General features: G+C 47.8%; 1 protein-coding gene across 1 annotated transcript in view; it reads left to right on the top strand.

Moving 5' to 3' along the window:
- The window catches only part of EML1 (EMAP like 1), a 133,691-nt gene extending 131,668 nt beyond the window's left edge, over positions 1-2,023 (top strand). The window contains exons 21-22 of the mRNA XM_039252959.1: positions 31-161; positions 744-2,023. Of these exons, the coding sequence (XP_039108890.1) occupies positions 31-161; positions 744-869 (257 nt within the window). The 3' untranslated portion in view covers positions 870-2,023. The remainder of the gene's footprint in view (positions 1-30; positions 162-743) is intronic.
- The last annotated feature ends 16,931 nt before the right edge of the window (positions 2,024-18,954 follow it).

Below are 18,954 nucleotides of genomic sequence, written 5' to 3'. Positions count from 1 at the left end.
TTTTCAGTGCTCTGTCTGTGCTCATTTTAGGAGTGTGGCCGGAAGGCTCGGACGGAACCGACATCAATGCTGTCTGTCGGGCGCATGAGAGAAAACTCCTGTCCACCGGCGACGACTTTGGCAAAGTGCACCTCTTCTCTTACCCCTGCTCACAGTTCAGGGTATGGTCTTCTGCGCTGACCCTGCCCCCGGGGCGCATGCGTTCCGGCCTGAGCTTCCTCTCCGGTAACTGATAGAAAGGCACCGTGGTGGTCCTGCCAGTCGCACACGCAGACATGACCCTGTCATCTTGCTGTCCCAGAGTTCTTCCGGGGAGAACCCGCACCCACAAAGCCCGGTGGCCTCACGCCTCTCCCCTCACCAGGCACCCCCCGAGCCATACCAGTGCCTAGAACCCCTTCCTTGTCCTTCCCAGACCTGATGGCCTCTGGCCTTCACCCTCAACCCGTGGCCCCTGGGTGCTCCCCTCTTGGGCTGCCACGCCTGGTACAGCCCTCCGGTACTGAACATGTCCCAACCGGGGCAGTCATCTGCCTGTGTCTGTCCCCCAGCCAGGCCAGGCTCTCGCTGTCCAGGGAGGGCCTCCGTGTCACTTGTCTCCGTGACCCGCCTGTGCCTGCGCACAAAGCAGGTGCACAGGGGGCGGAGCTGCCGAGTGAGGGAAGAGCGAACGCAGAATTCTAGCTCCTTCCGACTGCACGTGGGGCACCCTGCGCTGAGCTCTCTGTGTCCTTCTTTCCCAGGCTCCTAGCCACGTCTACAGTGGACACAGCAGTCACGTCACCAACGTCGACTTCCTCTGTGGCGACAGCCACCTCATCTCCACGGGCGGCAAGGACACGAGCATCATGCAGTGGCGGGTGATTTAGCCCCAGCGAGAACTGCGGGGAGCAGGACAGGGGCCGGCACGGGCTCGTGCGACGCTCCGCCACTGTGATTTCTGTTTTGTTTGCGACGTTCTGACAAACCTCAGGAAAACCACTCCCTTAGCTTCGCGCGCCAGTGAGCGTCACCCCGGATGGCGGTTCTCTGTTCTCCTCTGTTGCACAGTGTATGAAACAGCGCACATTTAATACAAAGATGCCAAGGTTTACATTACGGTGACATCCACAGAAGCGACCGGCACATCCTTCACTTTTCTATGAACCCTTCCAACACGGTCACAGAATGCCTTTTAAAATATTGTATATAGGCTTTCCTATTTCACCACCTAGCTTGCTGAGTCAGATATTTATGAAAATAACGAGGTACCGAATTGTGATCGCGAGTGACTAATTGGTCCCGAAAGGATAGACCGCATGAGAAAGAGAGTGGATTGCTGATTTCGCACAGCTGAATCAGGAAATGCAACTAGGACTTCGTTTGGGTTACATTTTTCCAAGGGTTCATCCAGTCCTGCCTCCAGGAGGCTGATGAGAAAGGGGCCGTATTCTTCTCGTGTTAAGCAGATTGAACGCCAGATCAATTAAATATTTCAGCAGGGTATACAGGCATTGCAGAGTTTACACCGTCTGCCTAACCAGATGCAGTCACCCGCTTAACACCCTTCTGTTCCCCGTTCACGTGGCCTGAAGCGTGGCACAGACATTGAGCCACCTTCCTCTGTATAGTAATCGGCATGATACGGTATTGTACTTGTATAGGATTGTAGCGATTCCTAATAAATACAGAAGGCTAGGCTTTACTATTCTATGCTTATGGACATTGTATATTTGTATTTTAAGACCAAGTAGACCAAGTCAAAACGATATCTCTTAAGTGTACAATAAACCTGCAGCGGGGAGAAGTTCTGGAAGGTTCCACCAGGTACTACGGGCAGCTTCTTTTCCTGTCTCTTGTGCACGGATGGCTCATTACACCACAAAATAAGATTGGGTTCCAATGAGTAAAACACGGGTGGCATACGTTTGTCAAGAAGGCCTTATCCATTTTGATTGTGTGACAGATTGAAATTTATTGTTTACATTGGGGAATGTATCTCAGATTTTAAAATAGGAGAGTAATAAACAGACTTAAAAACAAACGCGAAGATTTCTACTTGTTCTAGGCAAGGCAATGCGTGGAATTACCTGGATCTCTACGGTGCTGGTTGTTTAGAGTGGCTGATTGAGCACAACACTTGGAAACATTTTTATCCCAGCTCCCGCCTGTTGCAAATGGGCAGCGCACCGGAAAACAGCGTGTATTAAAGATGAATCTGTTTGTATGTATCCTTATCAAATATATTCTATAATGAAATTAAATCTGTAAACGATTTCTTATCAACCTATAATCGTGAAACTATATAAATTAAAATATTTAAAATTAGATATGATTCACACTATATTCTGTTTCACATACATATTTTTTTCTCACCTGGGTCATTTGCAAATGGTGCTGGAGTTCGCCTATGGTGTGGAAGCGGTCATCAGATTAGATGATCTTAAAGAATTCAGCTTGGGGGCGCCCGGCTGGCTCAGTCGGAGGAGCACTCGACCCTTGATCTCGGGGCTGTGACTTCGAGCCCCACGTTGGGGGTAGAGATTACTTTAAAAAAAATAAATAAAAACTTTTTTTAAAAATTCAGCTTACTTACCAGACCTAGTTGTTATTTTACTTGGTGTGTAATGCTGACAAAAATGATGATCTTTACATTCAGAATTAAGGGAAGGACCAGCTCAGGGAAGGGGAAAGGGACCCATTACTGATCTTATAAGCTGTTAAGATCTGCTTTTATTTCTGTATACTTCCACGGTCCTCCAGGCTCAGTCATGGACAAAGGAGATGTATATACACTATTACTGTCATCTTCATATACGTCTACATTTTAAATAGAATTCTTTAAACCGCCCAGTATGAGCCTCACAGGCATCCACTACTCACTGGTTCACTCATCAGCAGAGTGGTGGCCAAGCACCACCACTGCCGGGCAAACAAAGCCTCGACCCCCCAAGACCTTGCTGGGACAGGAGGCCCCCAAGCAGGGGCGGCTGCCAGGCCTCTTCCTCCCAGTGGCCCACAGCCACATCAGCTCAGCGCGGCCATGGACGGTGACAGCCGACGGGCTGTTGCCCTAATCTCGGTGAGGTGCTGATGGCACAGACCCGGCGGCCAGTGGCGGAAGGGGAGAAGCGAAGGGATTGTCCAAGGGAGGTTTCAGGGGAAACGTCAGCAGGTGAAGGGTCGCGTGTGGTCAGAGGCGGCGACTCGGCTCTCCGACTGCTCTGTGGTCAGATGGCCGTGCCCTTGGCCAAGACGAAGAGAGCACTGCAAGTTGGAAAGAGGATAATGAGTCAGTCCTGGGATGGATGCAGGGAGGCGAGAGGGCTCTGTGCCCAACTCAGAACCTGCCCTGTCTTTGCCCTCGGCCATGGCACTAGCAGAGTTCTTGCTTTGTGGCCAAAATTCATCTGCACAGCAGCTCTGAGAGGTAGGATCACTCTGGGCCCTCTCCAAAGATGAAGAGACAGAGAATTAGAGAGATAGAGGTGCTGCCCAGCTAGCTGGTGGCAGAGCGAAGGGTGACACTCACAGGTCTCCTGAAGTATGTTCTACACCCATGCTCTGCAGAGCGCCATTCAGGAAGTCGCTCATACAGGGCTTCCAAATGACTTCGGAAAGTGCCACATACTATGTACAGTGTGTAGTCAATAGAGCTTCGAGCACAGGTTGCCTGTTTAATGCATTGGAAACTCTATAATGAAGAAGACTGGCATTTCCCACACTTAGCACTGGGCACTCTTGCTCCCATGATGCTGATTATTGGTCACAGACCGACGTTCCATGGCATACCATCTTGGGAAACACTGTGGGAGAAAGTTAGTCATACAGGAGCTTAATATAACGAAGAAGTGAAAGGGAGCCCAGATGCCAAATGATTCTCTACTTGCATCTCCCAGCCCCTACCATAGAGGCAGCCCTGTGTCCCACCTTCGATCATGGCAGGTCTGCGGCATCAGGCTGATGTGAGAGGATTTTCAGAAACCCAGATGCTGCAGGAAAAGGCTTTTCCCTTGTTCTGACATGTTCCTTCCTGCATCTTCTTCCCAGAATGAGACAACTCTGAGGCTCAGGCATCAACCAGTAGCCATGGATGGAGAGGACCCGGCCTGCTCGGGAGCCAGGTGGGGAGGTATGAGGCCCAGGAGGACAGGCAAGGAGCAGGACACGCTTACCTCCCCAGAGGGCCTCCGGCTGAGCCCCACAGCAGGGGCTCCTCATGCAGTGGTGGAACTTGGGGGTCATGTTGTGGGCGTATTTCCCAAAGTGTGTTCCCTGAAACATTGATTCCACAAGGTATTAACAGACCCTGGATTGGGGCTTTTAATGCAGATCTTCTCAAAGTTTTTAATACATTACTGTGGATTGTGAGTCCAGAGGGGCCACTGTGTCCATCCACCCATCCACCCATCCATCTAGCCACCCACCTGTCCACCCACCCATCCACCCATCCATCTATCCATCCATCCGCTCATTCAGCCTTCCACCCACCCACCCACCCACGCATCCACCCATCCATCCGTCCACCCACCCATCCACCCACCCATCTATCCATCCATCCACCCATTCAACCATGCACCCACCCATCCACGCATCCACCCATCCATCCCATTCATCCAACCACCCATCCATCCACCCACCCATCCATCTGTCCACCCACCCATTCACCCATCCAGTAAACACCATCCCCTACAATGAGCCAGGCACCATCCTAGGACTAGGGATACCACATGATACCACGGTTCCTTCTCTCATGAAGCAAGACAGCTGGAGGTATGCAGGGAGGGGGCAGTGGGGATGAAGCCTCCTTAAGCCTGAGCACTCAGCAAAGTGGACTTTAAGCAGAGATTCAAGTGATAGCGTGAGGACCCAGGCCTTATGGCTATCTGGGAGGGGGAGCTGTCTGCAAGGCAGAGTCCCTGGGAGCCCACCTTCAGGAAGAATGACTGTTTTGTTCAGCCCCTTTTTCTATAGACATGGAGACCAAAGCCCTCATTAAATAGGGATTTGCCCAAGATCACCATGACCTTGGCAGGGACAGCCCTTAGCTGCCCTAGTTTGTTTCTTTTTATAAAATGAAGTTTCAGGGCACCCGGATGGCTCCCTCAGTTGCACATCCAACTCTTGATTTCAGCTCAGGTCATGACCCCATCATTCGTGGGATCAAGTCCCTCATCGGGCTCTGTACTGACAGCAAGGAGCCTGCTTGGGATTCTCTCTCACACCCTCTCTCTACTCCTCCCCCATCCACGTGCATGCTAGCTGGCTCTCCCCCTCAAAATAAATTAAAAAATGAAGTTTACTGTATTTTTTTTTTTTACAAATAGTTTATTGTCAAATTAGTTTCTACATAACACTCAGTGCTCATCCCCAAAGTGCCCTCCTCCATGCCCATCCCCCCTCCCCCCCACATCCATCAGTCCTCAGTTTTTGTCAGCATTCAAGAGTCTCTCATGGTTTGCCTCTCTCCCTCTCCCCCACCATTTCCGCCCTTCTTCTCCCGCTTGTTCCTCCGTCAAGTTCCTCCTAATCCTCCTATACGTGCAAACATATGATATTTGTCCTTCTCTGCCTGACTTATTTCGCTCAGCATAACACCCTCAAGGTCCATCCATGTTGCTACACATGGCCAGATTTCATTGTTTCTCATTGCCATGTAGTATTCCATGGTATAGATAAACCACATCTTCTTGATCCATTCATCTGTGGATGGACACTTAGGCTCTTTCCATGTTTTAGCTATTGTGGAGAGTGCTGCTATGAACATTGGGGTACATGTGCTCCTATGCCTCAGCATTTCTGTATCCCTTGGGTAAATTCCTAGAGGTGCTACTTCTGGGTCATAGGGGAGTTCTATTGTTAAATTATGAGGAACCTCCACACTGTTTTCCAGAGGGGCTGCACCCGTTTACATTCCCAGCAACAGTGCAAGAGGGTGTCCGTTTCTCCACATCTTCACCAGCATCTAGTGTCCTCTGATTTGCTCATTGTAGCCACTCTGACTGGCGTGAGGTGGTATCTCAGTGTGGTTTTGATTTGTATTTCCCTGATGAGGAGGGAAGCTGAGCATTGTTTCATGTGTCTGTTGGCCATCTGGATGTCCTCTTTGGAGAAGTGTCTGTTCATAGTTTACTGTATTTTTAAATGATAAGACATACTCACTACAGCAAATTCAGGATGCCTGCCATATTGCTACCACCTAGAAGCAGCACTACTATTTCTTAGCACGTTTCCTTCCTGTGATTTTTTCTATGAATACATTTTTGGAAGTGGTCCTGTAGCTAACATAGTGCACGTACATTGTTTTATGTTGCTTTTTTCTTGCACCTTTCAAAGCATCTCCAGGGTCATTATAGGTTTGTTATAAATAATCCCCATTGGTTGCGTGGCAGGCTGCTACGAGCATCCAGTCCTCTCACACTGATGCTGGTGATGATGAAGACGAGAGGAAGCAAGGCCACAGATGCTTACTGAGGGCATCTGTCTCCCGTGTGCTCTCTGCAGGCTCCCTCCTCCTGGCGGCCTCTACACGGGCTCGAGTCTCTCCCCCTGAAAAGACATCCCTCTCCGTCTGTCCTCTCTGCAGACTCCCTTCCAGGACCGCTTCTCCCCTGGGCCCCCTCCTCAGCTTCCGGGATCGGCCACCTCTCTGACCCTGAGAAGGCTCAGATCCACACCTCTGTTTGAGCTTCCTTAGCTTCAACTGTCTGTCCATCGGCTCACGCTCGATCTCATGCCCCAGGCCAAACTCATCCACTTCTTTCCCCAAACCCGGGAGCCCAACCTCCCAGTTGCCCAAGCCAGCCACGTGGGCATCCCTCCCAACTCCTCTCCCCGACTCACTGCCCAGATCTGCAGCACCAGCTCCAAAGCATCACTTCGAGACCCCATGCGGGTCACCGCAGGGTGTGCCTCACACACAGTGACCCCTGCCCTGCTCCCAACAGCCTGACACCGGGATCCTCCTTCCACAAGGAGGAAACTAAAACACAGAGAGGTTAGTTAGCCTCCTAAAGGCCACACAGCAAGTAAGTTGGGATTTGAGCCCATGCAGTCTGGTTTCAGAGTTCACCCCCCACCACTGCACCATGCTGCCCCTCTCTCCGAGATGCGAGATATAAGGAGCCATCAGCTGTGTCCCAGTCTCCTACCCCCCTGCCCTGCTGGGCCCTGGGCATCACCACTGGCAGCCATGCCCACCTTGCCTCACCAGGCTGCAAGAGTGACTTTTCTAAACGCATCTCCCTCCTGCTTAAAACCCTTCAATGGCTCTTAAGAAAAAGCTCCTGGCATTGTGCACAGTCTGTTCCCTGGCTTCCCTATTCTTCTGTAACACTGTCTCTCTGCTTCCACGGCTGAGCTTCTCTGTCCCCACACCACAGTGCCACCAGGTCCTGATACACCCTCTCTGCCCCCATGCTCCTCCTCCCGCTTTCCTGCCCAACCACCGTAACTGTCATAACTCAGCACACAAGTCACTTCTTCCAGGAAGCCTTCCCAGAATGCCTAGCCTGGGTTCTGATCCCTCCCATGTGTCCTTCCCTTAACACATTGAGTTGTAAGGAGACTTCACTGCCTGTAGCCTTTATGCTGGAAGGTCCCCGAGGCAGAAGCACTCAGCACTGTGTACCCTCGTCTTTCTGAGCAACTTTCTGAGCGCAGGGCTTGGTACCAACAGGGTATCAGCCAGTGTTAGGGGGATGAGCAACTGAATCGAGCCATGGGCGGCAAGGGGGCCACTTGTATTAGGTTCCTAAACCTTTGCCCTTCACCTTTGCCTCAGAATCTTTTCCTGCTTCCAGTGTTTCACAACTGCAGATGAGACTGTGGAGAACAGCTTGTCCACTGAGCTTTTCTTTTAGTTCGACTTGCGTCTTCGGGGCAAAAAAAATCCCAGAAATGCAATTACTCAATCTGAGGGCAGAAACGTCTTGATGACCCCTGCTACGTTTTGCAAAAGTGGATTCCAAAATCATGGTAGCAATTTGAGAAGCTTTTTCTTTTTTAGCAAACGAATCCTCTTTCCGTTTCTAAACGTTTTCCTGGCAAAAGCCCTACAGCGCTATTTTTACCGAAAGGCTGTAAACCTCATCATTCTCAGAGGTGAAAGTCAGGCATGTGCGCGGAAACCATCCACCCGCCTGGCAGCCCATCAAACCCCCTGCGCGCTAGCCTAGTTCTTGGTCATCTGGGAAAAGCAAGTTTAAATTAAGTTCCAAATTAAGCAATGTTTTGAGAAAAAAATACTATAATGTTTTATTTATTTTTGAGAGAGAGGTGGAACATGAGTGGGGGAGGGGCAGAGAGAGGAGACACAGAATCTGAAACAGGCTCCAGGCTGTCGGCACAGAGCCCAGCGCGGGGCTCGAACCTGCGAGCTGTGAGACCATGACCTGAGCTGAAGTCGGATGCTTAAACGACGAACCACGCAGGTGCCTCGAGCAGTGGTTGTTTTTTTTTTTTTTTTAAAGAAGGAAAACTCATGCTCGCGTGTGTACAGACGCACGCTCATACCCATCTCCGTTAGGAGACTAAATGATGAACATCTTTACAATTCTAAGGGGCCAGATGGTTATCAAAGCAGGTGAATGCGAGGAAAGGATCAGAGCCGAAAGCAGCCTGGAGGTTGTCGTTGGGGTTGGGGGTCACCTGGCTTTCAAACTTCAGATGAAATCTTCCAAGAACATCTACTCAATAACATGGTTAAAGAGCGCAGGTGCTGTGGCTCAAGCAATTAGAGGGTGGGGGTGACCAGAAACACTCATCCTCTGTTCCCATCTGCCACCTGATCCTCCCGCCTACATGTCACACACCTCCCCGCCCCTCCCCGCCCCCACCACCTGCAGCTGGTACCTTGGGCTCCTGATGCAGCCCAACTCCGGGGATAGAGGATGCCCAGGCCCCAAAAGGGCCACATGTTGAGTGGTGGCAGAGCGGGCCCTGTCCGTTCCACTGATTTGTTCCTGGAGAAAGTCATCCATTTCGTGCAGAGCCTCAAATTTATTGAAATACAACTGCAATCATATCCTCTGTAAATACTTTTTATGGAAGTGTAGTTGGCATTCAATGTTACCTTATGTCAGGAGTACAACGTAGTTACCCACAGTTACCTACGCTGTGAAGGGGTGCAACTACTGTATCCTTGTTCGCTCCATCGATTATAAAGCCTTTCTCACTCCTACTGTTCTGTACCTTCTTTCTCTTTTCTTGTCTATCACTTCCCAGTCTTTGCGGATCTTCCATTTCATTTCCTTTTGAAGAAGTAGATTTTAATTTCATTTCTCAAGTATTTTTGTTTTCTAATTCATTACCTTAAGCTTTCATCTTAACTCTCTCCTCATACTTTCTTTTTCTAATTTATTTTGTTGTGTTTTTAAAATTCTTTTTTATAGTTTATTTATTTTTGAGAGAGAGCGAGAAAGAGAGGGGGAGGGGCAGAGAGAGAGGGAGACAGAATTGAAGCAGCTGCAGGCTCTGAGCTGTCAGCACAGAGCCCCATGCGGGGCTTGAACTCACGAACTGTAAGATCATGACCTGAGCCGAAGTCGGACATGTAATGGACTGAGCCACCCAGGCACTCCATTAATTTGTAGATTTCTTTATTTAAAAAAATTTTTTTAATGTTTATTTTTGGGAGAGAGAGAGAGAGAAAAAAACACATGTGGTGTAGGCAGGGCAGGGCCGGGTCATAGGGACAGAGGATCTGAGGCGATCTCTGTGCTGACAGCAGTGAGCCCAATGTGGAGTTTGAACTCACGAACTGTGAAATCATGACTTGAGCCAACGTCCACCGCTCAACCAAACTGTGCCCCTGGGGGTCTCTTAATTTGTAGGTTTCATACTGATTTCTTCTCTCAGCTAAAAGTGATCTAAAAGAGTATTTATGCATTTCCAAGCTAATTTTTAATATTTTTATTGTTATTTAGGGTTTCGTTGCACTCTAGTCAAATTTCTGAACTTCACGGATAACAAGAAACCCCTTTCAGCTTCGGGGAAGAAAAAAAACCCAGATTGCCTAGGTGCAGAATGCACTCACCCATGCCGCCCTAAATTGTCCAGTCCTGATCTCAGAACCGTGAGGATGTAGGCTCCATGCCAAAGGGGAATTAACGTTGCTAATCAGCTGGCTTTAAAATAGGGAAGGGGCACCTGGGTGGCTTAGTCGGTTAAGCGTCCGACTTTCGCTTAGGTCATGATCTCGCGGTTCGTGGGTTTGAGCCCCACGTCGGGCTCTGTGCTGACTGCCAGCTCAGAGCCTGGAGCGTGTTTCAGTCTGTGTCTCCCTCTCTCTCTGACCCTCCCCTGCTCACGCTGTCTCTCTCTCTCTCTCAGAAGTAAATAAAACATTAAAAAAAAAAAGTAGGGAAGCTACCACGGATTATCCAGGTGTGCCTGATATAATCTCAAGGGTCCCTAACGAGAGCAGAGGGAGGGTAAAGAGGCGGGGAGGGAGATGTGAGTGCACTGCGGAAAAAGCCTTGACCCATACTTGACCCGTACCTACCATTGGCTTTGCAGATGGCCCTTCCTGAGGGGCCATGAGCCAAGGAACACAGGAAGCCTCTGGAAGCTGGAAAAGGCAAGGACGAGATTCTTCCCCGGAGCACAGCCCTGCTGACCCCTAGATTTCAGCCTGGTGAGACCTGTGTCAGACTCCTGACCTCCGGGAACACATGTGTGTAGTTTGACCCCAGCAAGGTTTGCTCGTCTGTATGACAGCGATAGGAAGCATACATCTGTGTAAAGAGAGACTCAGATGGGCTGGGGCTAGTTGGCTTTTTTTTTTTTTTAACATTTATTCATTTTTGAGAGATGAAGAGAGACAGAGCATGAGTGGGGGAGGGGCAGAGAGAGAGGGAGACACAGAATCTGAAGGAGGCTCCAGGCTCCGAGCTGTCAGCACAGAGCCCAACGCGGGGCTTGAAACCACAAACTGTGAGATCATGACCTGAGCCAAAGTCGGACACTTAACCTACTGAGCCACCCAGGCACCCCGGCTATTTGGTGTCTTATCTGCAACTTGAAACTAGAAGTTTGCAGATCTCTGAGAAAAGAGAACTGCAGGCCTAAAATCTTTTCTGGCTAAGGATCTCATCCGTGTGGGAGAGAAAAACAGGCGTTTCTACCAGATTGTGTCTAAATGCGTGTCTTTCTACACTAATCCTCCCAAACACCTGGTGAGCTCTCTTTCTTCAAATAGCTTTATTGAGACATAATTCACATTGCATGTGATTCAGTGGATTTTAGTGTATTCACAGGGCCATGCAGCCACCATCACTGCTATGTAATGTTAGAATATCTTCATCACCCCAAAAAGAAACACCATGCTCACTGGCTGTGTATTCATTTCCTAGGGCCATCACAGAGTGGGTGACCCAAACAACAGACATTTATTTCCTCACAATTCTGGGGACTAGAAGTCCAAGGGGATCTGGGTGGCTCAGTTGGTTAAGCGTCTGACTTCGGCTCAGGTCATGATCTCGCGGTTCGTGAGTTTGAGCCCAGTGTTGGGCTCTGTGCTGACAGCTTAGAGCCTGGAGCCCGCTTCAGATTCTGTATCTCCCTCTCTCCCTGTCCCTCCCCCTCTCTTTCTCGCTCTCTCAAAAATAAATAAATAGGGGCGCCTGGGTGGCTTAGTCGGTTAAGCGTCCGACTTTCGCTCAGGTCATGATCTCGCGGTTCGTGTGTTCGAGCCCCGCATCGGGCTCTGTGCTGACTGCCAGCTCAGAGCCTGGAGCCTGTTTCAGATTCTGTGTCTCCCTCTCTCTCTGACCCTCCCCTGCTCACGCTGTCTCTCTCTCTCTCTCTCTCTCTCCTAGAAATAAATTTTTTTAAAAAATAAATAAATACTTAAAAAAAATTTTTTTATAAAAAGAAGTCCAAGACCCAGGTGCCAACACGGTGATTGGTTTCTACTGCTGCCTCTCCCTGTGGTTTGCAGGTGGCCACTTTCTTGACGTGTCTTCAGATGGTTTTTCTTCCATTCCTGGTGTCTCTCTGTGGGTCGTAATCTTCTCTTGTAAGGACATCAGTCAGGGGCGCCTTGGTGGCTCAGTTGGTTAAGTGCTCAACTCTTGGTATTGGCTCAGGTCATGATCTCTCAGTCTGTTGTAAGATCGAGCGCTTCATCAGGCCCCACGCTGAGCAGGGAGCCTGCTTGGGATTCTCTCTCCCCTTTTCTCTCTGCCCCTCCCCCACTCGTTCTTGCTCACTCTCTCTCTCAAAATAAATAAATATTTAAAAAAATAAGGACATCAGATTGGATGAGGGCCACACTAACAGCCTCCTTTTAATTTATTTACCTCTTTTTTTTAAAATGTTTGTTTATTTTTGAGAGAGTGTTATGCCCGAATCGCGAGTCCCCAGAGACCTCCAAGGAGCCGGCACCGATGCAAGTACAAAAGGGTCTTTATTACAAGCTCAAGCAGGGACTCACCCATTTCCCGGCACAGCGGCAGTGAAGTGGAGCCCCTAACAGTGGCGAGCAGGGTTTTTGTGGGGGAAGGGTGAGGGTGTTACCGTGCACACATTGTACATTTTGCATCATTACATAAGCACCAGTCATAATTGTACAATACTCATAGTAACTGTTTTGACCATTCAGTATCTGCGAGACGTCCGTTACTTTTGGCGGGACCCACTCATGACCTTTGAGAATCTTTTGAAAATGACCAATTATGAGGTGGGCTCAGAGGATCTACTTGGGGCTTATGCAAGCGGTGAATGATTGGCTATTTTGTACAAAGTAACTAACTGCAGTTCCCAGCCCTGACTCGTCTCCAAGACTACAGGAATGTTACACATTTCTTTTGATTGGCAGATCCCAGGGCGGTCCGAGGGGGGCTTCAGCTGAGGCTTTTCTTGAAACTGGGACTATGTGCAGCCTGAGGTTGTTTCTAATGGAGGACTTAATTTCAGGCTTCTCAAGAGAAAGAGCAGGGGAAGGGTAGAGAGAGAGGGGAACAGAGGCTCCGAAGCAGGCTCCAGGCTCTGCACTGGCAAGAGAGAGCCCCACATGGGCCTCGAACTCACAAACCATGAGATCAAGGCCTGAGCCAAAGTTGGATGCTTAACCAACTGAACCACCCAGGCACCGCCACTTAATTACCTCTTTAAAGGTCCTATCTTCAAATACATTCTGGAGTACTGGAGGATAGGGTTTCCACATATGAATTTTGGGGGACACACAGTCTAGTCCATAACAGGTAGTTATTCCCTATATGCACCCTGCTCCCCTCACCCCTGGCAACCACTAATTACCTCCTGCCTCTGCAGATTTACTTGTTCTGGACATTGCCTATAAATGGAATCATATAATATGTAGCTTTTTGTGACTGGTTTCTTTCACTTAGCATAATGTTTTCAAGGTTCATCGATGTAGCATGAATCAGTACTTCATTGGTTGTTATTGCCAAATTATATTTTATTGTATGAATAGATCACATCTCGTTTATCCACTCCTCAGTTCATGGACATTTGGATTGTTTCTGCTCTTTGGCTATTATGAAAATGCTACCATGAACATTTGTGTACAAGTTTGTGTGGGCATATGTTTTCATTACTCTTGGGCATACACCTACGTGTGGGCTGACCCGGTTATGTTGTGACTGTATGTTGAAGAGTTTGAAGACCCACCCATCTGTTTTTCAAAGTGGTTGCACCATTTATAATCCCACTAGAACATATGAGGGTTCCGATTTCTCCACATCATCAACTTTACTTATTTTCCTTTATTATTATTGTGTTTTAATTTATAGCCATTCTAGTGGGAGTGAAGTGGTATCTCACTGCAGTTTTGATTTGCATTTCCCTGTTGGCTGGTGATGTGGAGGATCTTTTCATGTGTTGGCCATTTGTAAATCTTCCTTGGAGAAAGAACTCTTCAGATCCTTTGCCCACTTTTTATTCAACTTGTTTATATTTATATTATTGAGTTGAAAGAGCTCATTCTATATCCTAGATACGAGGCTTTCTTCAAAGATACGATTTACAAATATCTCTCCCATTCTGTGTGTTGTCTTTTCACTTTGATGGTATTATCTGCAGCAAAAGTTTTTAATTATTGATGAAATATAATGTATCTGTTTTTTCTTTGGTTGCTTGTACTCTTTTTGGTGTCATATTTAGGAAAACTTTGCTTAACTCAAGGTTACAAAGATTTACACATATATTTTCTTCTAAGAGTTTTATAGTTTTGGCTTTTCCATTTAGGACCATGAACCATTTTAAGGTAATTGTTGCACATGATGTGAAGGGTCCAACTTCATTCGTTTGCCTGTAGATTTCTAGTTTTTCCAGCAACATTTATTGAAGACTCCTCTTTCCTCCATTGAACTATCCCAGCACCGTTGTTAAAAATCAACTTCACAGGGACACCTGGGTGGCTCAGTCAGTTATGCATCCGACTTTGGCTCAGGCCATGATCTCACAGTCCCTGGTTTTGACCCCGTGTTGAACTCTGTGCTGACAGCTGAGAGCCTGGAGCCTGCTTTGGATTCTGTGTGTGTGTCTCTCTCTGCCCCTCCCCTGTCCACACTCTGTCTTTCTCTCTCTCTCTCTCTCTCTCTCTCTCAAAAATAAGTAAACATTTAAAAAAATCAACATGGGGTGCCTGGGTAGGTCAGTCAGTTGAGCTTATGACTCATGGTTTGGGCTTAGGTCATGACCCTAGGGTCATGGGACCCTCCATACTGAACATGAGCCTGCTTAGGATTCTCTCTCTCTCTTTGCTTTCTTCTTCTGCCCCTCCCCTGCCTGCACATGCATATACTCTCTCCTACTAAAATTTTAAAAAAAATCAACTGCACATGAATATATTTCTGGACTCTCAATTCTATTTTATATATACATATATATATATATATATTTTGAATACTGTAGCTTTGCTGTAAATTTTGAAATCAGGTAGATGAATCCTCCAACTTTGTTCTTCTTCAAGATAGTTTTGGCTGTTCTAGGTCTTTTGCATTTCCAAATAAGTTTTAGAATCAGCTTGCTAATTTCTGGGGGGGGAAAGGAGAATTTTGACAGGGATGGCACTGAATCTGTAGATCAATTTGGGGACTATTGCCATCTTCTCAATATTAAATCTTCCAATCCATGAACATGGGATATCTTTCCATTTATTTAGTTTTTCTTTAATTTCTTTCAGTGACATTTTATAGTTTCCAGTGTATGTCTTACACTTCTTCTTCAAATTTATTCCTAAATATTTTAATTTTTTTAAATACTTATTTATTTTTGAGAGATAGAGTGAGACAGAGCGTGAGCGAGGGAGGGGCAGAGAGAGAAGGAGACACAGAATCCGAAGCAGGCTCCAGGCTCTGAGCAAGCATTCAGCACAGAGCCTGATGCGGGGCTCAAACCCACAAACTGAGAGATCATGACCTGAGCCGAAGTCGGACACTTAACCGACCGAGCCACTCAGGTACCCCTAAATATTTTAATTTTTTGATGTTATTATAAGTATAGTTGTTTTCTTAATTTCATTTTCAAATTGTTCATAGCAAGTGTATAAAAATACAATTAATTTTTTGGATATTGATCTTGCATCCTGCAACTCTACTGGACTCAGTTTTTGGCTTTAATAATTTTTTAGTGGATTCCTTAAGATTTGCTATACACAAGATCATACCATCTACAAATAGAGATAGTTTTACTTCTTCCTTTCCAATGGCATGTCTTTTCTCCCCCTTGCTAATTATCTTCAGGACAATACTGAAAACCAGTGATGAGAATAGATAACTTTGTGTTGTTCCTGATATTAGAAAAAAAAAAGCATCCAGTGTTCTGGTGACTTCTTTTGACTTAAAAACTCTATTGTGTCCTCAATTATGGCTTCTCCTCCTTCCAGTCCTTCGGGAACTCTTACTATTGAGAAATCAGACCTCTTGAATCTATCAATTTATGTATTTTATTTTTTAAATGATAATTTCCATTTCTCCCTTTTGTACTCTGTTTTGCAAAGTAATTTTCTCATTTGATCTCTAGGGCCTGAGTCAACAAACTATGGCCCGCAGGCCCAACCCAGCTTGCCACCTGTTTTTGTAAATAAAGTGTTATCGGAACATAATTCATCCATTCATTCTGGACTGTCTATGACTGTCCTCGAGCTACAATGGCCAAGTGGAGTAGTTATGACAAAGACCAAATGACCTCTGAAAAGCCAGAAATCTTTATTATCTGGTCTTTTGCAGGAAAAGTGTGCCAACTCTAGTTCTAGATCAGTGTCTTTTCTGTTTTTTACTACCCCTAATAAATTTTTTTTCAATTTTGAGAAATGTTTTTATTCCCAAGAATTACTTTTTGTTCTTATGCTACTCTAATGCAAGATCTTCTGGACTCTGCCTGTAACTTCTCTATCATTCTCTCCATCAGACATGCCACCTGCTAACAGTTCAGCTTGGTAGAACATCATGTGAGGGGATCATAGCCTTCAAATTTCCCAAATCCCCTAAAATGTATGGTCTGAGGCCCAGGCCTCCCAGCCCTTTTGTGGGTGGTCCCCTTCAGCCCCATAAAGGCCTGGATGTCAGGGTCTCTAAGGGACCTGACGGCCATGCCTTGGGAGGGCCCAGGGAGGTTGGGCCTCCCTAGGTAGGGCTGGGTGGAGCATTCTTTCCCAGAGGCCTTGGGGCTCCCAGAAAAGTGATCAGCAGCTCCTTCCAGGGCTGCTAATTAGGGTGGCCTAAGGGATGCACTTGGCTCAGTTTTCTGAACTTAATTAAGTGGGAATACTCAGGCAGCCTGGGAAGGCAGGATTTGGCTCCAGGCTCCTCCCAGAAAGCAGGCCTGCTCCGGCCTGGGCCCTCAGACCTCTTCTCCAATTGCAAACAGTGGCATTAAGTTGCCATCTGCTGGGAGGGTACCCAAGGTCCTCCCCTCTAGCTTCCCAATACACATAAGTCTGGCCAACCTTCCCCTGGATTGGTCCAGGTCTTTGAGATATACCAGCAGGAGGCTAGAGCCATTCCCAGTGTGCCCATCGCAGGCCCCTCCCCCAAGAGTGGCCCCTTCCTAAGCCTTCAAAGCGCGTGAAACAAGATCTTAAGGAGCCTAAGAGGTGGAGTCAAAAGAAAAGCTCCAGCTGTGAGCCTCAGGCCATCCTTGAGTGTGAGGAAGCAGAATGGGCCAGAAGCAATTTCTGTTTCCTGCCAGATGGAGCTATGGTTTCCAAAATGTAATGCCCTCAGGCTTGCCCCCACCTCTCACAGGCGCTGCTCCAATGAGGGCCATGAGTCAGCAGCGTCTCCCCCTTCTGTGCTGTAACAAACATGGGGTCAAAGTGGAATAAGACCTGCTTGCTGCCCTCATGAAGTTCAAGGTCTAGTGGGGGAACCAATATGGGAAGGTGAAGGTGTGACGGGGCTGAGGCCAGTGCCCCAAAGCACTATAGAGGATGGTGCCTCTGGTCCCATGGGAAGGAGTGCTGAGGGTTCCAGGAGACAGGTGACATGTGGGTGGGGTTGAAAATGGTTTGCCCGGTAGACAGAGGCAGTACGCTGGGCGTGAGCGAGGCAGAGACACGTAGGCGCTCAGTAAACCTTGGATGAATGAATGCTTGAAAACTAACTGTGTTATATTGAAGGAAAACACTGTTGGTAATAAATGAGTTGGTCAACAAGGTCAATGGTGTGAATGAGGGTTTTCAAAGAGAGATGAAGTGTCACAGATGGTCCCTGAGTTCTCTGAGACAGCTGTCGTCTTCTCCTCCAAGAAGCCTGTCTGCATTTTGGGTTCTGGCACGAATTGGCCATTGACTTATGCTGTTCATGTAAACCAGACATGGTCTCATTGGTGAATCATCCAAAGCAACTGTGTTTCTTTCAGTTATTTGTGGTGAGTGAGGTTTGTTTTGGCAACACCAAAAGAGAAAGAAGATGGTCCAGAAGGTTGGCTCCTCAACAGTGACCCCAGGCTGGAAAAGCTTCCAGAAACAGGGAGAGAGCAGGCGATACTGTAGGCATCCTTGAAACCTGGGGTCTGTAGAAACGGGTGTTTGTCTGGCAATGTGTCCACTCGCCTGTGTGACTTCTCTTGGCCTCAGCTTCCCCCTCTGACAGGAAGTTAGACAGAGACCCTTTGAGGACTTCCTGGCCCTATCAGGTGTCGGTGGCTCTCTGACTAGCCTGGGCTAAGAGCAGAAAGCCTGTCTTTTCTGCCTCCCCCAGGAGAGCCTCCAACTTGACCCATGGGGTGGGCAGCCTGGCTACGTGTTCTGCACCCACACATAGCAGGTATGATAAAGTCATTGGCTTTGGTAAGCAATCGTTTCCAATCCAAGTAAGGGTGCCCGACCTCCAGAGACAAATCATTGTGTGTGTGTGGGGGGGGGTCACACATGTCAAAGATAATGTTAATTTTCTTTTTATCAGAAGAAGGTAAAACATGAATCCATGTGCCTTTAAGGAATAAAGGCTTTTTTAGTAAATGGGAAACATGCTAAGTGGTCTGGTTTCAAAAACTAGGGGGAGGGGAAGGAAAGGCAAGGGTAAGTCTGCTAGGGGAGGAGAAAAAGATCTTTTCTGGAGCCTACGAGCAGTTGTTCTTTTTTTTTATTTTTTTTAATGTTTTTTATTTATTTCTAGGAGAGAGAGAGAGGCAGCGTGAGCAGGGGAGGGTCAGAGAGAGAGGGAGTCACAGACTGAAACAGGCTCCAGGCTCTGAGCTGGCAGTCAGCACAGAGCCCGACGTGGGGCTCGAACCCACAAACCGTGAGATCATGACCTAAGCGAAAGTCGGATGCTTAACCGACTAAGCCACCCAGGCGCCCCGAGCAGTTGTTCTTCAGCAGTGCCTTCAAGGATGTCAGAGTCCCGTCTGTGGGGTGAGACAGGGAGGCTCTGAGAGGTCTACACGGCTGGCGGAGCGACGACACGTGGAGCTCCTTCCCAAGCATCCTGGGCTGGGTAGGTAAGACCAACGCCCATTCATGGAGAAGCAGAGCTCAGCTTAGGGCACAAATAGTCCCCACCT

This window comes from Hyaena hyaena, unplaced genomic scaffold (genome assembly GCF_003009895.1).
Source record: "Hyaena hyaena isolate Hyena2069 unplaced genomic scaffold, ASM300989v1 scaffold_427, whole genome shotgun sequence".
In the NCBI taxonomy this organism is placed as follows: Eukaryota; Metazoa; Chordata; class Mammalia; order Carnivora; family Hyaenidae; genus Hyaena; species Hyaena hyaena.
This window is presented reverse-complemented; position numbering and strand designations above follow the sequence as displayed.